The sequence below is a fragment of the Podarcis gaigeae genome (genome assembly GCF_964106915.1).
Source record: "Podarcis gaigeae genome assembly, chromosome: 15".
NCBI classification, from domain to species: Eukaryota; Metazoa; Chordata; class Lepidosauria; order Squamata; family Lacertidae; genus Podarcis; species Podarcis gaigeae.
This window is the reverse complement of record NC_139692.1, coordinates 21,013,626-21,032,393: the sequence shown is the minus strand read 5'-3', so window position 1 is coordinate 21,032,393 and position 18,768 is coordinate 21,013,626. Positions and strand designations below refer to the sequence as shown.

The window sequence follows — 18,768 nt, the reverse complement described above, 5'->3', positions numbered from 1 at the left end:
TGGCTGCTGGCAGGAAGGGAGTCATTCCAGGTGCTCAGGCTGCCTCCTGAATCCGTGGCAGTGAAAAGCGTCTCGTCTCTCATCCCCCAAGGAAGTGAGGGCATCAAATGAGTTCATCCTTTCTTTGCCCAATATAAAATGGATGCAATTCGATGGGAGTATGCAACCTGAACTAACCTCTGTAGCTGCTTCAATAAGTTGAGCTTGGACCCGTTTCTTACACATGGAGGTTTCTGAATACCAGTTGATGGAAACTGCAGGTGCCCTCAGGTCCTGCTTGTGGGTTTTCCATATGCATCTGGTTGGCCACTGTAAGAACAGGATTCTGGGTGAGACGGGCCGCTTGCATGATCTAGCAGGCTCTTCTCATGTCCTTACCTAAATTAATGGAGATTGGATGGTCTGTGGGAGAATTATATATTTAGTCAGCCTAATGTTTCAGTACCGTATTCCTTTAGAACTGTTGGATACATGTGGATGGGAGAATTGCACCTGACTGGTGCGTAATTTACTTCCTCCATTAATACAATATGTGATAGGCAGGTGTATGCAACTTTTTGAGCAATTTTAAACAAGATTGAGAACTCTCAAAGCCAAGTCTGGTGTAGTGGCGGAGTATTGGACTAAGACCATTAGGTCCAGTTGTGGCCGACTCTGGGGTTGCGGCGCTCATCTCACTTTATTGGCCGAGGGAGCCAGCGTACAGCTTCCGGGTCATGTGGCCAGCATGACTAAGCCACTTCTGGCAAACCAGAGCAGCGCACGGAAATGCCGTTTACCTTCCCGCCAAAGCGGTACCTATTTATCTACTTGCACTTTGATGTGCTTTCGAACTGCTAGGTTGGCAGGAGCAGGGACCAAGCAACAGGAACTCACCCCGTCACGGGGATTCGAACCGCTGACCTTCTAATTGGCAAGTCCTAGGCTCTGTGGTTTAACCCACAGCGCCACCCATGACCCGGGAGACCAGAGTGCTAATCCCCACTCTGCCATGAAGCCTCCTGGGGCAAGTTGGGGCAAGTTGCTGTCTCTTAGCCTACCTCACAGGGTTTTTGTGAGGATAAAATGGGGAGGGAGGAAAACAATATTTGCCACCTTAAGCTCTGTGGAGGAAAGGTGGGATATAAACCAAACAAATAAATCAATCTCTCTTCACTTTATTTCATGAAAAATCAATGCATTCTAGATATTAACAGGTATAACTATTTTTTTTCCTGCAATGTGAACTGGAGGATTAAATTTTTTTTAATTTTTTTAATTTAAAGTACAGTCTTTGCGAAATAGAATGTTTGTATACAGTTTGTACCTTTTTTTGTGTATTTTAATATTGTTTAGAAATGGGAAAAACAGCCCACTTACTATGACCAACATCAAAAGGTGTATGTGTGTTGACCTGATAATGTAAATATCGGCAAGGTGTGCCCTTTGATGACTCATTGCATCCAGGTTCAACGTTTTTCCTGGGATGTGACTAAATGTAACCCAGCATCTCATCTGTGCTTTTTGGTTTGACTCAGTCCAGCAATTTCAGAATAATAAAAATCCCTCTGTATTACCGGTATGTCTCTCACTGCCCACCTCACTTTCCTCATGCTTTGTGTCACTATGGTGATTTTGTAGTACTTTGTTGTCTGTGTTTTTGTGAAAAATGTTCAACAAAAACTTTTTAAAAAAACAACACCCAAATTATTATCCAGGGATAGGTATGATATGTATTTTCAGATAATAAACATTCTAACTGAAGGGCCATAACAATCTGAGGTTTTCAAATATATTTACAGTGGTACCTTGGTTCCCAAATGCCTTGGTACTCAAACAACTTGGAACCCAAACACTGCAAGCCCGGAAGTAAGTGTTCCAGTTTGCGAACTTTTTTCGGAAGCTGAATGTGCTCCGTTTTGAGAGTTACTCTTCCGATTTGAGTGTCATACTTCCGTTTTGAGTGTTATGCTGAGGTCTGTCTGTTTTTGCTATTTATTTTGCATTTTTGCTTTTGCAGCTCTTTTTGTTTTGTTTTTGTGTCTGTGTGGAACCCAGTTCAGCTACTGATTGATTGACTGTGTGACTGCAGTACATTATTGCTTTCATTTTATGGATCAATGGTCTCGTTTGATAGTAAAATTCATGTTAAACTGCTGTTTTATGGGTTGTTTTTAAAAGTCTGGAATGGACTGATCCATTTTGCATTACTTACCCCTAAGAAAACATGCCTGGGTTTTGGAATTCTTTGGTTTTGGAATTCTTTGGTTTTGGACTTCTTTGGAATTCTTTGGTTTTGGACTTCAGGAATGGATTAAGTTTGAGAACCAAGGTACCACTGAATATATTTTTACCCACAGGAGTGTAGGAAGCTGCCTTATACAGAGTCAGACCACTGGCCCATCAAGTTCAGTATTCTTGACACTGACTGACAGCTGCTCTCCTCATCTACATTCTCTCTGCCAGTCGCCCAGCACCCTTAAGCAGTGTTGGGTCTTGGACCAAGGGGAGGGGATCTTATTGAGAAGTGACTAAGAAGAGTTTTCCAGCTTTTCCAGTTTCCTGGGCCTGCATAAATGACTGAACAGGGCAGAAATACATCATTCCTCCCTCCTTTCATAAATAAGGTTCTTATGCATATCTCCACTACCACATAAACACCCATGGTTCTCTTCTGCTTTAAAATAAAAATCATAAGAATGTAAGGAAAGCAGTAATTAAAGCCTGCCCGTCCCCTAATGGGGACAGCATCAGACTAATGAAAGGAAATTAAGTGACAATTATTCACTAAATTGTGCCCCCCCAGTCCCCCGTTTCTCTTAGTCCTTTAAAGCTACAGTATGCTTAAGCTTTCTCCCTTATTGTGTTTTCACCTGCTATTTTATTATTTCTGATTCTTATTGATCAGCTTGTTACATTGTCATGATGAACTGCCATTAGAACTTTTATCCGGAAGGTTACAAAGTACAAATTTAAGAGGATGGTCTTAAACAGGAAGCAGTAAAAGGGTGGGCAGAAGCTACAAAAAGGAAGCTTTTACTCAAAGGCACAGTAGCTCTTGGAACCTCAATAGTACCTTGCCTCTGCACATGACACAGGATGGTACCGCCATTGCTGTAAGAGGCTGCTTGAAATGCATATCTTTAGAATCCACCTTGTTTCTGTATTGGAAGTTGTTTTCAATGTTGTATTTTATTTGTTGAACATTAGAGGGAAGGACAAGGTAAAGTTCCTCTCTGCTCCCCATGAAATGCCACAGAAATTGGGATGCCAAAACCGTGCATCATTCTAGGAACACGGAAGCAGACCTTCTTCTACCCTCATGTAGTTTTCACAGATCTTCCAGAAACGAGAGAGAACATTACCGTATAAATATAGGTTTTATTAATGTGTGAAATCCAACTGGAGGTCTCCACATGTACACTTGAAACAAACAAGTCATGTCAGCAACTCTTGCAGGCCTCCCTGGCCCTATATTTAAGACTCAGCTTTGGAGATCTGGAGTTCCCTATCTGTTTGCTTTAGTGGCCTTTCAGCTGGCTCCCCACCTTGTGTGAACGTGGAGAGCTCTTGGTGCTAAGAGAGACTGGCTTTTCCTCCCAGTGTGGTAGTTTCCTCAAGACAGACACAGTGGCAAGGGAGGGATGCTTAAGAGTCCTTCAACTGAACTCAGCAACCTTCCATGAACTAGGCTCAAAATGGAAACCAGCAAAAAACCCCGGCACTTTTTGGAAGTGGCTGAGCAATACTAAGAGGGCCGTTGTGTCAAAGCCAATGTTACCCACACTTCCCACTGCTTTGCCCCAGAACTTTTCCTTATCGCAGAAAGGGGGAAGCCGGTTAGTTGCGTAAGACCTCCCAGTCTTTGCCAGCATGTGACAAATCCCACTGGAAAATAGCAACAGTCTAGATGTTCCCTTACTCAGGAATAAGACCCATTGAACGCAGCAGGACTCAATTCTGAGTCAACATGCCTAAGGTATTGTGCTGTTTTTGAATCTTTTAATCATAAGTGGTGGGTGTTTTCAGTTTAGGCGTAAGCTCCTTGAGTTCCCTTAATTATTATTTTTTAATGGCAGAAATCTCTTCCAATCAAGGTCCAGTGGATCCTTAAGTTGCAGGGCTTTTTTTCCCCAGCCAGAACTTGCCAGAATTCAGTCCTGGCCCCTCTCAAGCGGGAGTCATTGCCATTCTAAGGGAACAAGAGGAGGTGTTTATAGTGACTTCTGGCACCTCTTTTTCAAGAAAAGCAGCACTGTTAAGTTGTTTTGCTTTAGTACCATCAAAGCTGTAATGTCAAAGTCCCATACAGGATTCCACCCGCAAAAAAACACCATCACACTGAGAGGACAGACAAGAAGGGAAAGCAAGGAAGGGAACCACGCATTCCACCGCCCCAGATTTCCATGGTTAAGAAAAGGATACCGTGAAGCTCACAGCGATCAAAATATCTAGGAAGACACACACACACCCCTTCCAAGGCTTGTAGCAGAATTGTTCCAAGTCTATGCAGGATGGAGAACAAAATCCCTTTTAAAAAATTATTGCCTGACTTCGGAGGAGGGAGGAATGAGTGGGCCACTTGGCCTCCTTCCTCTCTTGCATCTCATCTTCCATCCTCAGTCTCATAGCACCAACGGGTTCAATTGCAAATCTGCTTTCTTCTGAAAGTGTGCGCGCTTTAAGCTGCATCGCCATGCAGGGACTGCCTTTTGCATTTATTCGCCTGCTGTTTGGGTAGGGGAGGGTTGCAGTGCAAGGGAAGCTTCTTGTAAAGGCTGTCCCCATTTCAGAACAACTTCCAGTAGCCACAGGCCTTTGGAAGCCCAATATATTTTGCCACCTGAGGCAAAGGACAAGATGACACACCCACCCCTACTCTTCACAATTCCATGTATGAAAGCCAACCAGAAAGACAGCTGGGTTTTTCTTCCACACTGGCAATGAGACAGTGGCCTTCACTGAAACCGAAAGCCACAGGCCGGTTTAGGGGACACATACCAGATCTCATGGTATACACAGCACCTGCTGCCCAAAATGGCTGTCTTGCTCTGCCTAACGGTAGGACCAGCCCTACTGCAGGCAGCCTGAGGGCAAGTCTCCAATAAACCATAGATCCCCCAAACAATTCTCTCAGAACATGGGCACAAGACACCCTTAACAGAGTACTGCTACCACATAAAGGTAAAGGACCCCTAGACGGTTAAGTCCAGTCAAAGGCGACTATGGGGTTGTGGCGCTCATCTCACTTTCAAGCCGAGGGAGCCGGCGTTTGTCGACAGACAGCTTTCCGGGTCCTGTGGCCAGCATGGCTAAACCACTTCTGGCGCAACGGATCACCATGATGGAAACCAGAGCCATTCACCTTCCCGCCACAGCGGTACCTATTTATCTACTTGCACTGGTGTGCTTTCAAATTGCTAGATTGTCAGCAGCTGGAACAGAGCAACAGGAGCTCACCCCATCATGGGGATTCGAACTGCTAACCTTCTGATCGGCAAGCCCAAGAGGCTTGGTGGTTTAGACCACATCGTCACCCGCATCCCTACTGCTATCCCATAGCACCTTTGAACCACAACTTTTGGATACATCCAGAGCTGGCCAAAGGCAAAGGACAAGATGGCATCCCTCCTGTTCCACGAACATAAGCTGATTAGACTGGCAGTTCAATCTCACTACAACACTGGCAATGGGACTGTATCCTCCGTTGCAACTGAGGGCAGCAGGCTAGCTTACAGGGGTCATGGTTGGTCAAGTGGCACATACACAGCTCTGATCTCCAACAGGGGGATGGACAAGGAGATGGCTGAAGAGGCACAATAGGGTTCTGTCACTGCCACCCTCAAGCATTTGCTGCTGGAGGCGATTGTCCTACTTTGCCTAATGGCAGGGCTGGCTCTGGGTACAATACATTTCCACTCATTGTCTGTGTACTGTCTTTGGCTCCTGTCCCAGCAGCAATATTTATAAAAGGGCATATGCTTAATGAAGGAGGAAGTTAAAGGGCAGGCTTTCCCCCTATCCATGCATTCATAAGGTTTGTCTTGCTGGATTAGACCAGGTCTCTAGCACTGGCTGGGAATGCAGGTTTGAAACTGGAAGGGTAATTTTTCTGGATTTGCTCATGGAGAGCGCAACATTGCACATAGCGCAAAGTTAAAGTCACCTAGCGATATCCTTGCTCCACTGGCTAAGTGCCGGCAGAACATTGTTGCGCAGCAGAATGCTTAAGCAGGACGCTAGCAACTTTCTCGCACAACAGATTGTGCCATCTGTTGCGCAACGGGTTTCTGCTAGGGCAACTGTTGCGCTGGATTCCTCCGTTGTGCAACATTAAAACTCCCTGGTTGGATAGTGCAAAGAGCCTTTGCACCAGTAGACAGAGAACGCTGGATACAGCCCTCAGTTTCAAGATCTGTAAAATAGGAATAATAGTGGCATGCTATTAAAATAATCAATGAGATGGGGAAATGATGCTCACCATCTCAGCGTTTGGGTGAGAGGGTCTCTGTTAAAAACGGAAAGCTGTATCTCTGCCGATGCAGGGGGCAGCTTAGTTCCTGAAAGGCAGTGTTTAGGACACCACATGATTGCATTAAAGTGCTGCAGCAGATTGCAAAACACCCACCCTAGCTGCCTGCTTTTTTGTTGTTTTTTGTTTAAAAAGAAAGAATCCCCTCCAAAATCTGCTTTACAGATAGAATTTATTCATTTCTAGCAGCTGGAAGTGCAAAGAGATAGGGCTGCACAAGATCAGGATGAAAACCACTGTGATTTCTACCTGCTCTTTCATGACTAGGGACAGAGAAGAAATCCGACTTGGTCCACATTTTAAGGGAAACCTACCTAATTCATACTTCTGGAAACAATTTGTGAATCGAAACACAGCTGCCCTTTGAAATTTACACTTCTCTGAATTTTGCAAAGTAGTTCTCTAACCAAATAATGTATGCAAAATAATAATAATAATAATAATAATAATAATAATAATAATAATAACCCACCCAGCATACATTGGAGGGAAGTGTGCATTGATATGCATGTACAGTATTTGTGAAAATAACAAATGCATTACAGTTCAGAAATTGTCTTGCAAAATGTGTGCATTAGGAGAAATGTGTACTAAAATGCTGATAAATTTTCATGAACACTTTTGAAAACAAAGAAATTCACAAACCGCTGCAGAAATGTGGTGGAACTTGGAAAAAAGAGAAATGGGGAGAAAACAAAATTGAGCCATCTCTTTCTCCCCTTTCCATGAACTGGGCTCTCTTAAAAGGCCTCACAACAAACCACCCTGATCTGGAATAAAACACAGCATTGAGATGCCTTGACATAGACATCCTCACTCTTTGGCTCACGTATCACTACCTTATCTTCCTATATAAATAAAAATGTAAGGCTGTCGTCATGCTGCAGTTTGCATGGCTGCTAATAGGTGGCTGCACCAACTCCAGCGTGATGAATGGCAGGCAGGCGACCACTGTTAGAAGGTGACCTCCTGTTTAACAGAGGGGAGAGGGGAGCTTCACACACTGATTAAGCAAGTTAGCAGGGTTTGGCGAGTTGAGTGAACGAGGGCAGCAGCCTCTGGTAACTATACTCAAAGCCAAAGACTTTGGTGGCCTTTGTCACAGGGGATACACTTCATGGGAAAGATGAACCAAACTACCCATAAAAAAGCATAGTAATGGATGTTATTGCTACTACAGATGGCAATGAACTCTGCACCCCTGCCCCTTCCTCTCCCATGAGGAACACAGACAAGGTGGAAGAGCTACAGGTTGGGGCATCCTCTTGACAAGGGACTACCCTCTTCCCAAGTGCAAGAGCTAGTGAAGGAAGAATCGGAGCCCAAAATGGTTCTTTGTCATCCCAGTGGCCCATCGCCACCAAAGGCTCAGAGAAAGGCAAAAGCATCCTTGAGTCTGCCATTTTTTTTGGTAGTGCCTGCTACAGACAAACAACTTCTGCAAATGTAAGATTGCTAGAAAGGTAAACAGGCAGCAGGGACAGAGAGGGAACGGAAAAGAGAGGAAATAACAATTAGGTGATATGCTATTGATTGTCTCAATATTTAAGATTGTATTCCAGCAAAGGAATGGCAAAGAACCTCGCCTGCACCTTGGCGTCATTGTGCTATAGGTGGCAATCTAAGGAGGACTGCAAAAGTTCTAGACCAGCACTTTCCCCTCTATAGCAGCATAAAGATTATGGCTTTATCAGTGAGCTGAAAGTGGCATAACAGAGCTATCATTGCTCATGATGTGTAGTCCTTTATTTACCCCAGTTTTCTCTGGTCAAACAGGTCATCCGAGTTTATGTTGTGCTTCAGAAAAAACCCCTCTGAAACCTGCTTGACCAAAGACAAAAGGAAACAAGAGAGGAGTGCCCATGCCATGAGCATTGATGGTTCTATGGCACCAGTACTAATTCTCACTTGAGTCTGTCTCCAGCCTACAAGGGCACCAAAGTTTTGTGGGACCCAATCCTATGCATGCCTACTTAGACGTAAGACCCAATCAGGTCCAATGGGACACTAAGCAAAATTCTGCGCCAAATAAAAGCTGGGATTCTGCAACCCGCATACCTGAATGCAAAATTGCTCCATTTGCATATTTGATCTCGTGTTGCAGAATTCTTATTCTGCAGTTTTCATTATTCTGTATTGTTTATTTCTCTCTTGACAATCGCAGAGACGGTGGAAGAGCTATGCAGGGCACTGACAGCCCTTTCCCTCTCCCTTTATAACTGAGGTGCATCAAGGGGTTGGATTCTGTAGCTAGCACAACATTCTGTGCTCACACGGAATCACGGCATAAACACAGCCCTGACTACACTCTCCAGCCCAAGAGAGGCTGTGGGTGTTCTGACATGCTACTAAGAAATTTAAGCCTCACCTCACGCTACAAACAAGGCCCTCTAATCCTGCAGAATCCTCTCGGAGCCGGTTGCTCTGATCTCCTGTTCTAGGCCTGCCTGCGACTCTTGCAAAAATTGCTCACGGATTGTAATTTGGTTTTCTTGTAAAGAAAGAAGAAACGGAGATATTGGGATGGGGAGGGGGAGGAAAATACAAAAATAATAATAATCCCCATTGCTACATTTATGGCAAACATTTAAAGCCTTGTGCGAAACACACACATACCCCCCTAGTAGAAGTCTTCCAGTTTCTTAATATTGACACACATGCTACAGTTATGTCCGCAAGCAAGCAAGTCAAAAAACGGCACAAAAACAGCGGCACTACAAAACTGTGCTTTGCAGAGGACGTGGTTGCCTGTAGCAAAACCCTCATTTTGCCCCTCGCCCACCCCACCCCACCCCTGCTTCCCACCCCTCGTCTCCTTTTCCCAACCCCCCTGGGTCCTGCCCAAATTGATTCCAGCATCTCCCCATCCACCTTCCATTTCCCCTTCCAGTGGAGCAGAAACCAGGTTTCTTCCAAATGCTTTGCTAGGGAAAGGTTTGGGCATCCTAATGAGGGCAGGTTTCCCCTCTAGCTGATATTGCTCTGGGAAGAGAGTTTTGACACATTCCAGAATTTTACCCAAAGAAAAGGGAGGGGGGGAAGGAAAGACCATTTTCCAATGAAGAGAATGCCTGGAAATATTAAAACAGTTCCGAGATGTCTCATCAACTCTTCTCGACTGAGGTGACGTCAGCCACCAGCTACCCAACAACATCAACCCTCTCTGAGTCCACGACGCACAGATTTTCCCCGTGTCCTTTGGAAAGTAGGTTCGTGGGGCAGTCAATAGCATCTGCCAAAGGGCATCGGGGATTTTGCCCAAGTCCCCTTTTTATCTTTCGGACTTCACCTTGTACTTCAGGGTGAGGTAAGCCATGAGCCTGAGTATGATGAAAAAAATCCCTAGGACGATGAAGTCAAGGTAGAGCTTAGCTTCCTCCACGTCCAATTCCTGGAGTATCTTTATTGGGTCCTTGAAAGGACAATCGGGCACCTTACATTCCAATTCTTCCCGCTCCAAGGAGTAGATGGTGAGGATCACACCTTCAAAGCCGTACCTGTATGCCAAGATACAAAACGGTGTTGTAAATATAACACCAATGCATATTCAGAGATCCCTGAACTTTTAGGCTACTTCCAAATGAAAGCTAAAAAACCTGGGGTGTTCACAGGGTGGTATTCACTGCTGGTCCTACTCAGAGCAGACCGGCTGAAGTTTATGGACACTGCTAACTTAGCTTCATTAATTTCAGTGGGTCTACTCTGAGCAGGACTAAGCTGAATGCAACCTGAAGATACTCCCATGACTTGCAAAAGTTGAGAATGGGACATATTTTTACACCCCCTTTTTTCAAGAACTGCTGGTTGTAGCCAACCAAATCCTACTCAGAATAGACCCATTTAAATGAATAAGCTTAAATTTGCACTAACTTCAGGGGATCTACTCTGAGTAAGACAAGCATTGATAGGACCCCATGAGTCTTGTGTGACCTGGTGCATTAAATGCTGCTCAAGAAACCTAGAATGTATTTCATATGTTTTGGGAATTTCTAATGGTGGGTTGCTGTTGTTTTGTTATTTTGTTAATCTGGATTAAAATAAACTATTTTAAAATGTGTTTGATATTTTGACCTGGTTCGCATGACATAGTAAGGCAAACCATGGTTTCCTGTTACTGCTCAAATGTGTCCTCCTTTGCTTCTCCCCAGTCCTTTTCACTGCCACACCAGGCTGAGCTAAAACCAAGGTTTTTGTATTTCCTTCATAGCCAAGAACAGCACGTTTATGTCTGGTTGTAACAAAAAACAACAACCCTTGAGGTGGTTTGCAAAAAGAACACTGAAATTATCATACTCCAACTCTTAAAAGCAACAACTGAAAACCCGAAAAAAATAATTAAAGCCCAAGATCAGCTAAAAAGCAAATTAAAATGCATGTCAACACTCTACATGTCGGAATAGGCTTGCCTAAACAAAAATGTTTTTAGCAGAAGACAAAAACAGTACAGTGAAGGCACCTGTCTGGTGTCAATAAGCAGGCTGCCACACTGAAAGAATGATTTCTTATAAATGCAGAACGAGTATTATGCAGCACCAATAACATTGCCAGTTCTGCATATCCTGGTCCCAAGCTTTCAAGAGCTTTATATACCAAGAGTAACACCTTGAACTTGGCCCGGTAGCGAAAGGGCAACTGGTACAAGTATCTGAGTAGAAGTTTCCCTCCTGTCAACAACCCTGCTGCAGCATTCTGCACTAGCTGGATTTTCCGGGTTATGCGCAAGAGATTGAGCCTCGGATTGAGCACATTGCAACAATCCCATCTTAAAGCAACCGATGCAAAAGCTACTGTGCATGGCACACATCCCTGGTCAGATTGCATTGCAGAGCCTTGGAATGCAGCGAGGTGCACTTATGCGCGCTAGGAGCCCCACCTGACATAAGAGACATACGAACTCCACTGCAGGTAGGTAGGGATGGTCTTGAAACTCACAAAGAAGCCAGAAAAGAGGAGGACGGGGATGGCTGTGACGGGACCCACAAAGGTGGCCACCTGGAAGACAAAGGAGGGAAGGGAGAAAGAGGCACACAAGTTAAAGAGGACTTCCAGACAAGGACTCTATGCCACCAAATTCAACAGCATTTTGGTGCAACTGTCTCCATAGTTTTGCACGTGGCTTTGACTAATATTTACACATTTTTGCCAAGCAATTTCTCCCCAGTAGAATGCATTTTTGTTGTTTTCACTCCTCTCTGTGGTTTCACGCACACTTTACCTTAGTATACACATTTTTGCCCACAACGCTTGGCTGTGATTCCTGCATTTGCAGGAGTTGGGACTAGATGACCCTGGGGTTCCCTTCCAACTCTACAATTCTATAGGGAGAACTGCATTGCAGGATGGCTGCATTTCGATTCTCTTATGGTTTCAGAAAGTGTGAATTAAAGAGGTTCACCTTTAAATGAGAACAGAATTGAATTTCTCCCCCATCCCTACAATTGGCACCCACACGCTCCATCTTTCAATCTTAATTTCACCCGCCACCCAGATATCCCATGCACTGTTATCTATTCAACAGCAGAGAGCAGTTTTTCATGGAAAGTTTCCATGCTGTGTATTCTAGTCCCAGCCCCATAACCACTACTTCCCTCCCACCCCACCTTTTCCCATTTGGGTAGGGCTGCCATATGGCTGGATTTTCCTGGGATTTCATGCTCAGGAGGGTATGTGTGCAGGTATTGGGGCACGTGTTCACATTCACCTTTTAAAAAATTAAACCAAAATTAAATCTCCATATGAAGATCAGGAGAGCACCAAGACAAAGGTTACCAACTCCTAGTTATTTCTGCAAGAAGAGCCTGCAGGATCAGACCAATGACCCATTTAGTCCAGCATCCTGTTCTCACGGTGGCCACCCAGACGCTTGTGGGAAGCCTGCAAGCAGGAGTCGTGCAGAAGAGCCCTCTCCCCTCTTGCGCTTCCCAGAGGACAGCCATAGGGTAGCCATAGATAGTCCTCTCCCCCATGCATTTGTCCAATCCTCTCTCAAAGCCCCCAAAGCTGATGGCCATTACTGCCTCACTGCAGGAGCAAGTTGTCGTTGTTGTTTTAAGATAATATTTATTAAGTTTTCATTTTTCAACCAAACATTTATAACATATCTTTTCATCACCTATAATTTGACTCTTTCAAGCCTCAAACTCCCCTCAAACTGACTTTCTATCTTCTTTACACAATTTCCTTGCATTTCCAATTCCCCCTATCTACCTACTTTCGTTCCTTAAAATTCCTTCTCATTGTAGATACCTTTTGATTTATAAACTGCAAAAACCTTTAAATCAGTCCTGTTAGTGTCAGAGCTTTACAATGTTCTTTCAAATATAAAATAAATTTACTCCAGTCTTTTTCAAACAATTGGTCTCGCTGGTGGCGGATTTTCGCAAGTTGCATTGTTTAACTGAGCACTGCATGAAGTGTTAGAATTCCTGCCCCATGATTGCAGTCATGGGATTGTTGTCTTTCACATGACGGTATCTGTTTTGACTCCACAGAGTGGGAAGTGACGGAGACAGGATGTTTGTGTTACTGTGTTCCATGAAGTGGGACTATTGTCCTTTGTTCTTTTTCTCTTTGTTGTCTGATGCTAGAGAGAGAGGGAGCCATGTTGCAATGCTCCGTGTGTATTTATGTGTAAATAAAGTAGATTAGCCAAAACGCTGAGTTGCTGAGATCTGTCACGTGCATGATGCGCAAACTCTGCGGATCCCTAAGTGTGCTGGTGTCGGTTGGCATCGGTCACTGTGATGTTCAGGCTGAAGAAAGCTTGTGAAGCTCCCAAACGATTGACCAGGAGGGAGAGAACATGCCAGTCGGGCATATGTCTCTGCCAGGGTCCAACTCGAGTGTAGGCTGAACTCCTGACATGAAGAACTGCTTTGTTGGGTCTGAACCTTCCAACATTCAGCTTCCTTGGATGGCCATTGTTGGGAACAGGATAGATCTTGGATAGATCTTGCTTGGATCCAGTGGGGGGTAGCCCTTGTCCTCTTACAGGACTTCATCCCTGTGCTGAAAACCCAAAGCACCACCAGCCCCTTTCCTCCCTGGTCTTACTTGTAAGGAGGTGGATGCTGCTCCAATCATGAGCCCCAAGGACTGGGCCACCAGGGCGGTGGAAGTGGCCAGAGCAGAGAAGAGCAGAAATCGGGTGGCTTCCGGAGGCTGGCCCGTCATCCAATACACAATACTGCAGTAAGTAATGGGGCATATTATCTGTAGGGGGCAGCAGGAAGCAGGTTAGCACTACTTTGTAAGTGTGGGGTTTCTTTCCACCACCCAGGGCCGGCCCACCCATGAGGCAGACTGAGGCAGCTGCCTTGCTTGGTAGAATCTTGTGGAGCAGTGCTTCCGCAGGTGCCCCCCATCTGCCCCTTCCGGCGAGATCTTGCAGGACTCTTGCGAGATCTCACCGGAAGATGACATTTGTAACCAAACAATTTAACCCCTGTGTTGCAAACAATAGTCAGTGATATCCAAGGCAACACAATGACCAAATACAATGATACAATGTCAATATACACTCTTTATATAATATGAAATATATGAAAGCACATAAACAGAAAACTAATGAATCTCTGAAAGTCACAAAATATGCACTCTTAATGGATTGTCTTGAAAATATAAAACCATATAAGACTTATGTTTATTTGGTTTTATCTTTTCAAGAGAATCCATTAAGAGTGCATATTAGGTGATGTTTGTAAGCAAGGTTTCAGAGGGAGGGGGGTGGGCCGCTTGTTGTTTCACCTTGGGTTAGCCACCCCTGGTGTAAATGGCAGCTAGCTGGGGGAGGCAAAAGTCATTGGTAGCAGAAACAGGCACAGTCTAAAATCCCCTGTGGGAGGGAGCTGAACCTGTTGAACTTCTGTCTGCCACGCAGCAATTAGACTCTGGGTGGGTGGGAGATGAAGTCCAACAACCTACAAGTTCCCCATTCTTGGGTTAAAGGCACAGAGTTTCTGTTGGGGGCAGGAAATGTGGCATCCCTGGTTGGGAACGCAGGCATAGGAGAATGACATGAGTACAGAAGATGCTTACCTGAAAAGGAATATCCGCCATCGTTTTAGCTAGAAAATAAGCCTTCAGGCTGTACCAGTAGTTCAGATGCTCTCTCAGAAACACAGACATCTCTAGCGGGACTGGAGGGACAAGGAGACAGAGCAGAGCACAGCGTCACAATTGTGGGTTCAGTGTACTTCCCTACAGGAGGCCCCGGTTCCAGTGCCTGGGCAGCTCAGCTGCTAGGCTTGGAAAATAGTTATCTCCCTGAGAACCTGGTGGTCTTGACCCAGGCACCCAAACTCAGGCTAGATCTAAGTGTCTGACCCTCCATGCCACTGTGGCAATTGCCCCTGGCTTGCTTGGGTGCCCCCATGTGTCTGGCCTAAAAATATAAAGGCACCAGTACAGCATGCAGATTCTGCAGCCTGGGGATGTGCCCATGGCGTAAGCAGCTGTCCCTCCAAACTACCAGCCCAAGAAGGGAGGCTGTTTCTGGGCCAGGGCAGGGCTGGGGAAGAGGATCTGGCTGGGCTGTCAATCACCACGACAATAGGTGGCTTCACTTCAAAGCAAGGAATTGGGAGCACATTGAAAGACCTAATTCTTTCCTTTCTTCCTTTGCAGCCTGGCATGGGCTGAACTGGACTGCAGGGGAACATCTCTTCCAAAAGCGGAGCCCGTGGGTCGGTGGTTGGGGGCACTTGTGAACCCAATTCTGGCAGGGATGGGCTCCACTCAGGAGCTTCCAAGTGGAGCCACTCTTGGTAGAGCTTGGAGCTGATGCCAAACATAAAAACCCCACTTGCTGAGAAAAAATAATGAGTGTGCTTTAAGGCGTCTGATGGTTCCTTTGCAGCTGTGCCTCTACCTGCTCCACATCTGACATTATATATGATGTGAGGTTTGGGGCACGTCAGCGTGGTTTGGGGGAAACTGCCTTACAGGCCAAACAGGGAACCTCCTCAGGCTGTATTAGACCCATGGGCTGGAGGTTCCCCACCTCTGAGTGAGAGGGAGTTACAGTATTTTTCGCTCTATAGGACGTACCTGACCATAGGATGCACCTTGTTTTAGAGGGGGAGAACAAGGGAAAAAAATTCTCCCCCTCTCTGCTCAGCGCCCCTTCAGCAAAGTGGCAGGAGAAATGGAGCCCCTTCCATTTCTCCTCCCGCTTCGCTGAAGGGGCGCTGCGCAGCTCTCCCTCTCTGCTGAAGCCGGGAGAGTCTTGCTCTCCCGGCTTCAGCAAAAGGAACCCGAAGCCTTTGGAGCGCAGTGCGAGTTCCCGCTGCGCTCCAAAGGCTTCAGGCGGCTCTCCCTGAAGCCTGGAGAGCGAGAGTGGTCGGTGTGCACCGACCGCTCTCGCTCTCCAGGCTTCAGTGAAAGCAACGCGAAACCTCCAGTGTGCAGAGGGAGCGCTCCCTCTGCGCTTTGGAGGCTTCGTGTTGCTATTGCTCAAGCCAAGGAGCCTGCAATCGCTCCATAGGACACACACACATTTCCCCTTAATTTTTGGAGGGGAAAAAGTGCGTCCTATAAAGCGAAAAATACGGTAGTTCTACAACAGCTGCTGACATCTTCCTTGGGGAAGGGATGTTGCGAAGTGGGAGAGCATGTGGTGCCAGACAGTGTGAATTAGACGGACCAACAGTCTGGCTGCTCTCTACTTTCTCTGCTTCTTAAGCCAGGAGTTTGGAAGCCATAGCAGAGGATGAGCTGCCAAGAGGGACTTGGGAGCTCCAGCCCTCCCCACACCCGTCTAAATCTGACCACCAGAATGCCATCAACGTTGGGTATGGCATCTCTTCCATCTGGGGACAGAGCACTTACAAGTGAGGACCGTGGGCATCAGGGCAGCGAACATGAGGAAGAGCATGGAGAAGAAGAGGAAGCCGGTGTTGTTGAAGACCTTGGCGGCGTCATTGCCAATGTGCAGGTAGAGGAGTCCAATCAGCACACCGATGCAGATGTGAGACATGAACCGCAGGTGGGTTAGCACCTGTGTGCAAAGTGAGATGCGGGAAGTTTAGCACGATCGACCTTGCCCTTCGTGCAAAGCCTTTATAAACATCTGCAAGGTGCTTCACCGTCTTAAAGCAATAATAATAATAATAATAATAATAATAATAATAATAATAATTTATTATTTGTACCCCGCCCATCTGGCTGGGTTTCACCAGCCACTCTAGAGCAGCTTCCAACAGATTAAAAATACATTAAAACATCATTCATTAAAAACTTCCCTAAACAGGGCTGCCTTCAGATGTCTTCTAAACATCTGGTAGTTGTTTTTCTCTTTGACATCTGATGGGAGGGCGTTCCACAGGGCGGGCACCACTACCGAGAAGGCCCTCTGACTGGTTCCCTGTAACTTGGCTTCTCACAGTGAGGGAACCATCAGAAGGCCGTCGGCGCTGGATATCAGTGTCTGGGAAGAACGATGAGGGTGGACGCTCCTTCAGGTATACTTCAGCCATGCTTCTCACTCCTTTTCCGATTTCACAGATGGATCACTGAGGCTGACTGATAGCAAGGTGGCCACACAAGAAGTCCATAGCACTGGCAGGACTTGAGGCCAAGATGCTCCTACCTACATTTCTCTCCGCCTGATCAAACCATGATTCGGTTTCACTGTTGGACTTGGAGTGAGGCCCCTTCGTTTCCCAACTGTTGTTGCCCCCTATCAGCACACATTGATGGGGGGAAAGAAGGAAGCAGAAAACTGGAGGGCAGTAGCAGGACACTTCCTTCTGCTTCTGATTGGCTGGAGGTAGTCACATGACAACCTCTCACCTGCCTATAAATACTACCTGGGTTGTCCTCTCCTCTTCAGTCTGAGCCACCAGAAGACTCCTGACCACTGTCTGTCACACATCATTCCTGCTGAACCAGCTTCATATTGTCTTGCCTGTTTCCCAGATTCCGTAAGACAGAACTGAAATACTCCATTTTTGTAGCAAAATATCCTGTATCACTCAAGTAAGGGGTAAGGAGAGTTTGGTATGCACATCATGAGTAGAGGTGGGGAAAAGAATGCAACTCAACTGTTGCCTCTTTGAATCCTGTATTTAGCCTTAAAGATCAGCTTTAAACTTAGTTCCTTGATTCTGCATTAAGGCTGGGTACACACCATACTTTTAAAGGGCATTCAAATCACATTCTTTCCCTCAAAGAATTATGAGAATTATTTTTGCTTCCTATGTTTTAACAGGACATAATAAGGATATAAAGTTTAAGGACTTAACTTCACATTTGCTAATTGCTGCTAGACAAACCATCACCGGATGGTGGGGGCAGAAAAGATAACCTGAACTTACAGCATGATATAGAACGATTTGTTCTTTGGCAATAATTACACGTAGAACCCGGTTTATGCAAGGAAAAGAAAAACTGCAATCATTTTATGCCACCTGGCAGAACTGAATTACATATGCATCCAGAAAATACTCACAAAAATGCGCAACCACTGCAGTTATGAACATTTGGCAACATTAATGTATGTAACATGAACTTGGGAACTTTTTATTCTTTGAGGAGGTTGCGATGCGCCTTGCACCAGTCGTTGCCCCCCTTCCCCTGTGTTTTAATATTGTATTGTTTTTCTTTTGAATAAATAAACCTTTAAAAAAAGAATTCCCAGCACTGTAGTTTGTTAAGGGTTGCTGGAAATTGTAAGTCTGCGGGGGTAAACTACAGCTCCCAGAATTCTTTGTGTTTTGAATGTGCTTCAAAGATATAGGGTATACACAGCCTTAAGTCTGTGATTCTGGCCCTCCTGGTGAGACCTGTCTTGACATTGGGGGCTATAGCTCAGTGGTAGAGCAGGTGTCTTGCATGCAGAAGGACCCGGGTTCAATGCAAACCATCTCCTCATTGCCCTGATTCTGGAGTACCCAAAACAATGCATCTGTTCCATGTGCAGAGTGCCTCTCTTATCACAGCGAGATCCCCAAAACCTGGGAAGGTCTCTCTGATCCCCGCACATAACTCTTAAAACAACAACACCCCCAAACAAGCCACATCGTCCACCCCATACCCCATGTCCTACCCCACATCCCTCCTCCTCCTCCCACAACTCAAGCTCCTCCCTCTCTCAGCTTGCCCCTCCTCCAAGCCTCACCGTGTCTCTCATAATAGACAGGAACGTCCTCTTGAAGAGGATGCAGAATTGGGTCATGGTGCTGGTGGCAAAAGTATGGCTCTCAATGTGGTCCAAATCCTGAGAGCAACACAGGGCCAAAAAAAGAGAAAGGGGGTGG

The 18,768-nt window shown here is 45.7% G+C and overlaps 1 protein-coding gene across 2 annotated transcripts in view; it reads right to left on the bottom strand.

The window, feature by feature from the left end:
* Positions 1 to 9,324: 9,324 nt before the first annotated feature.
* Positions 9,325 to 18,768, bottom strand: part of ABCG4 (ATP binding cassette subfamily G member 4) — a 39,202-nt gene continuing 29,758 nt past the window's right edge. The window contains exons 10-15 of one of the 2 annotated variants that reach the window (XM_083714010.1): positions 18,630 to 18,728; positions 16,340 to 16,508; positions 14,549 to 14,649; positions 13,565 to 13,723; positions 11,385 to 11,503; positions 9,325 to 10,008 (exon numbers count right to left, since the gene is read on the bottom strand). In XM_083714010.1, coding sequence (XP_083570136.1) covers positions 9,783 to 10,008; positions 11,385 to 11,503; positions 13,565 to 13,723; positions 14,549 to 14,649; positions 16,340 to 16,508; positions 18,630 to 18,728 — 873 coding nt within the window. In that variant the 3' untranslated portion in view covers positions 9,325 to 9,782. The remainder of the gene's footprint in view (positions 10,009 to 11,384; positions 11,504 to 13,564; positions 13,724 to 14,548; positions 14,650 to 16,339; positions 16,509 to 18,629; positions 18,729 to 18,768) is intronic. The other variant, XM_083714011.1, reaches the window with a different exon arrangement.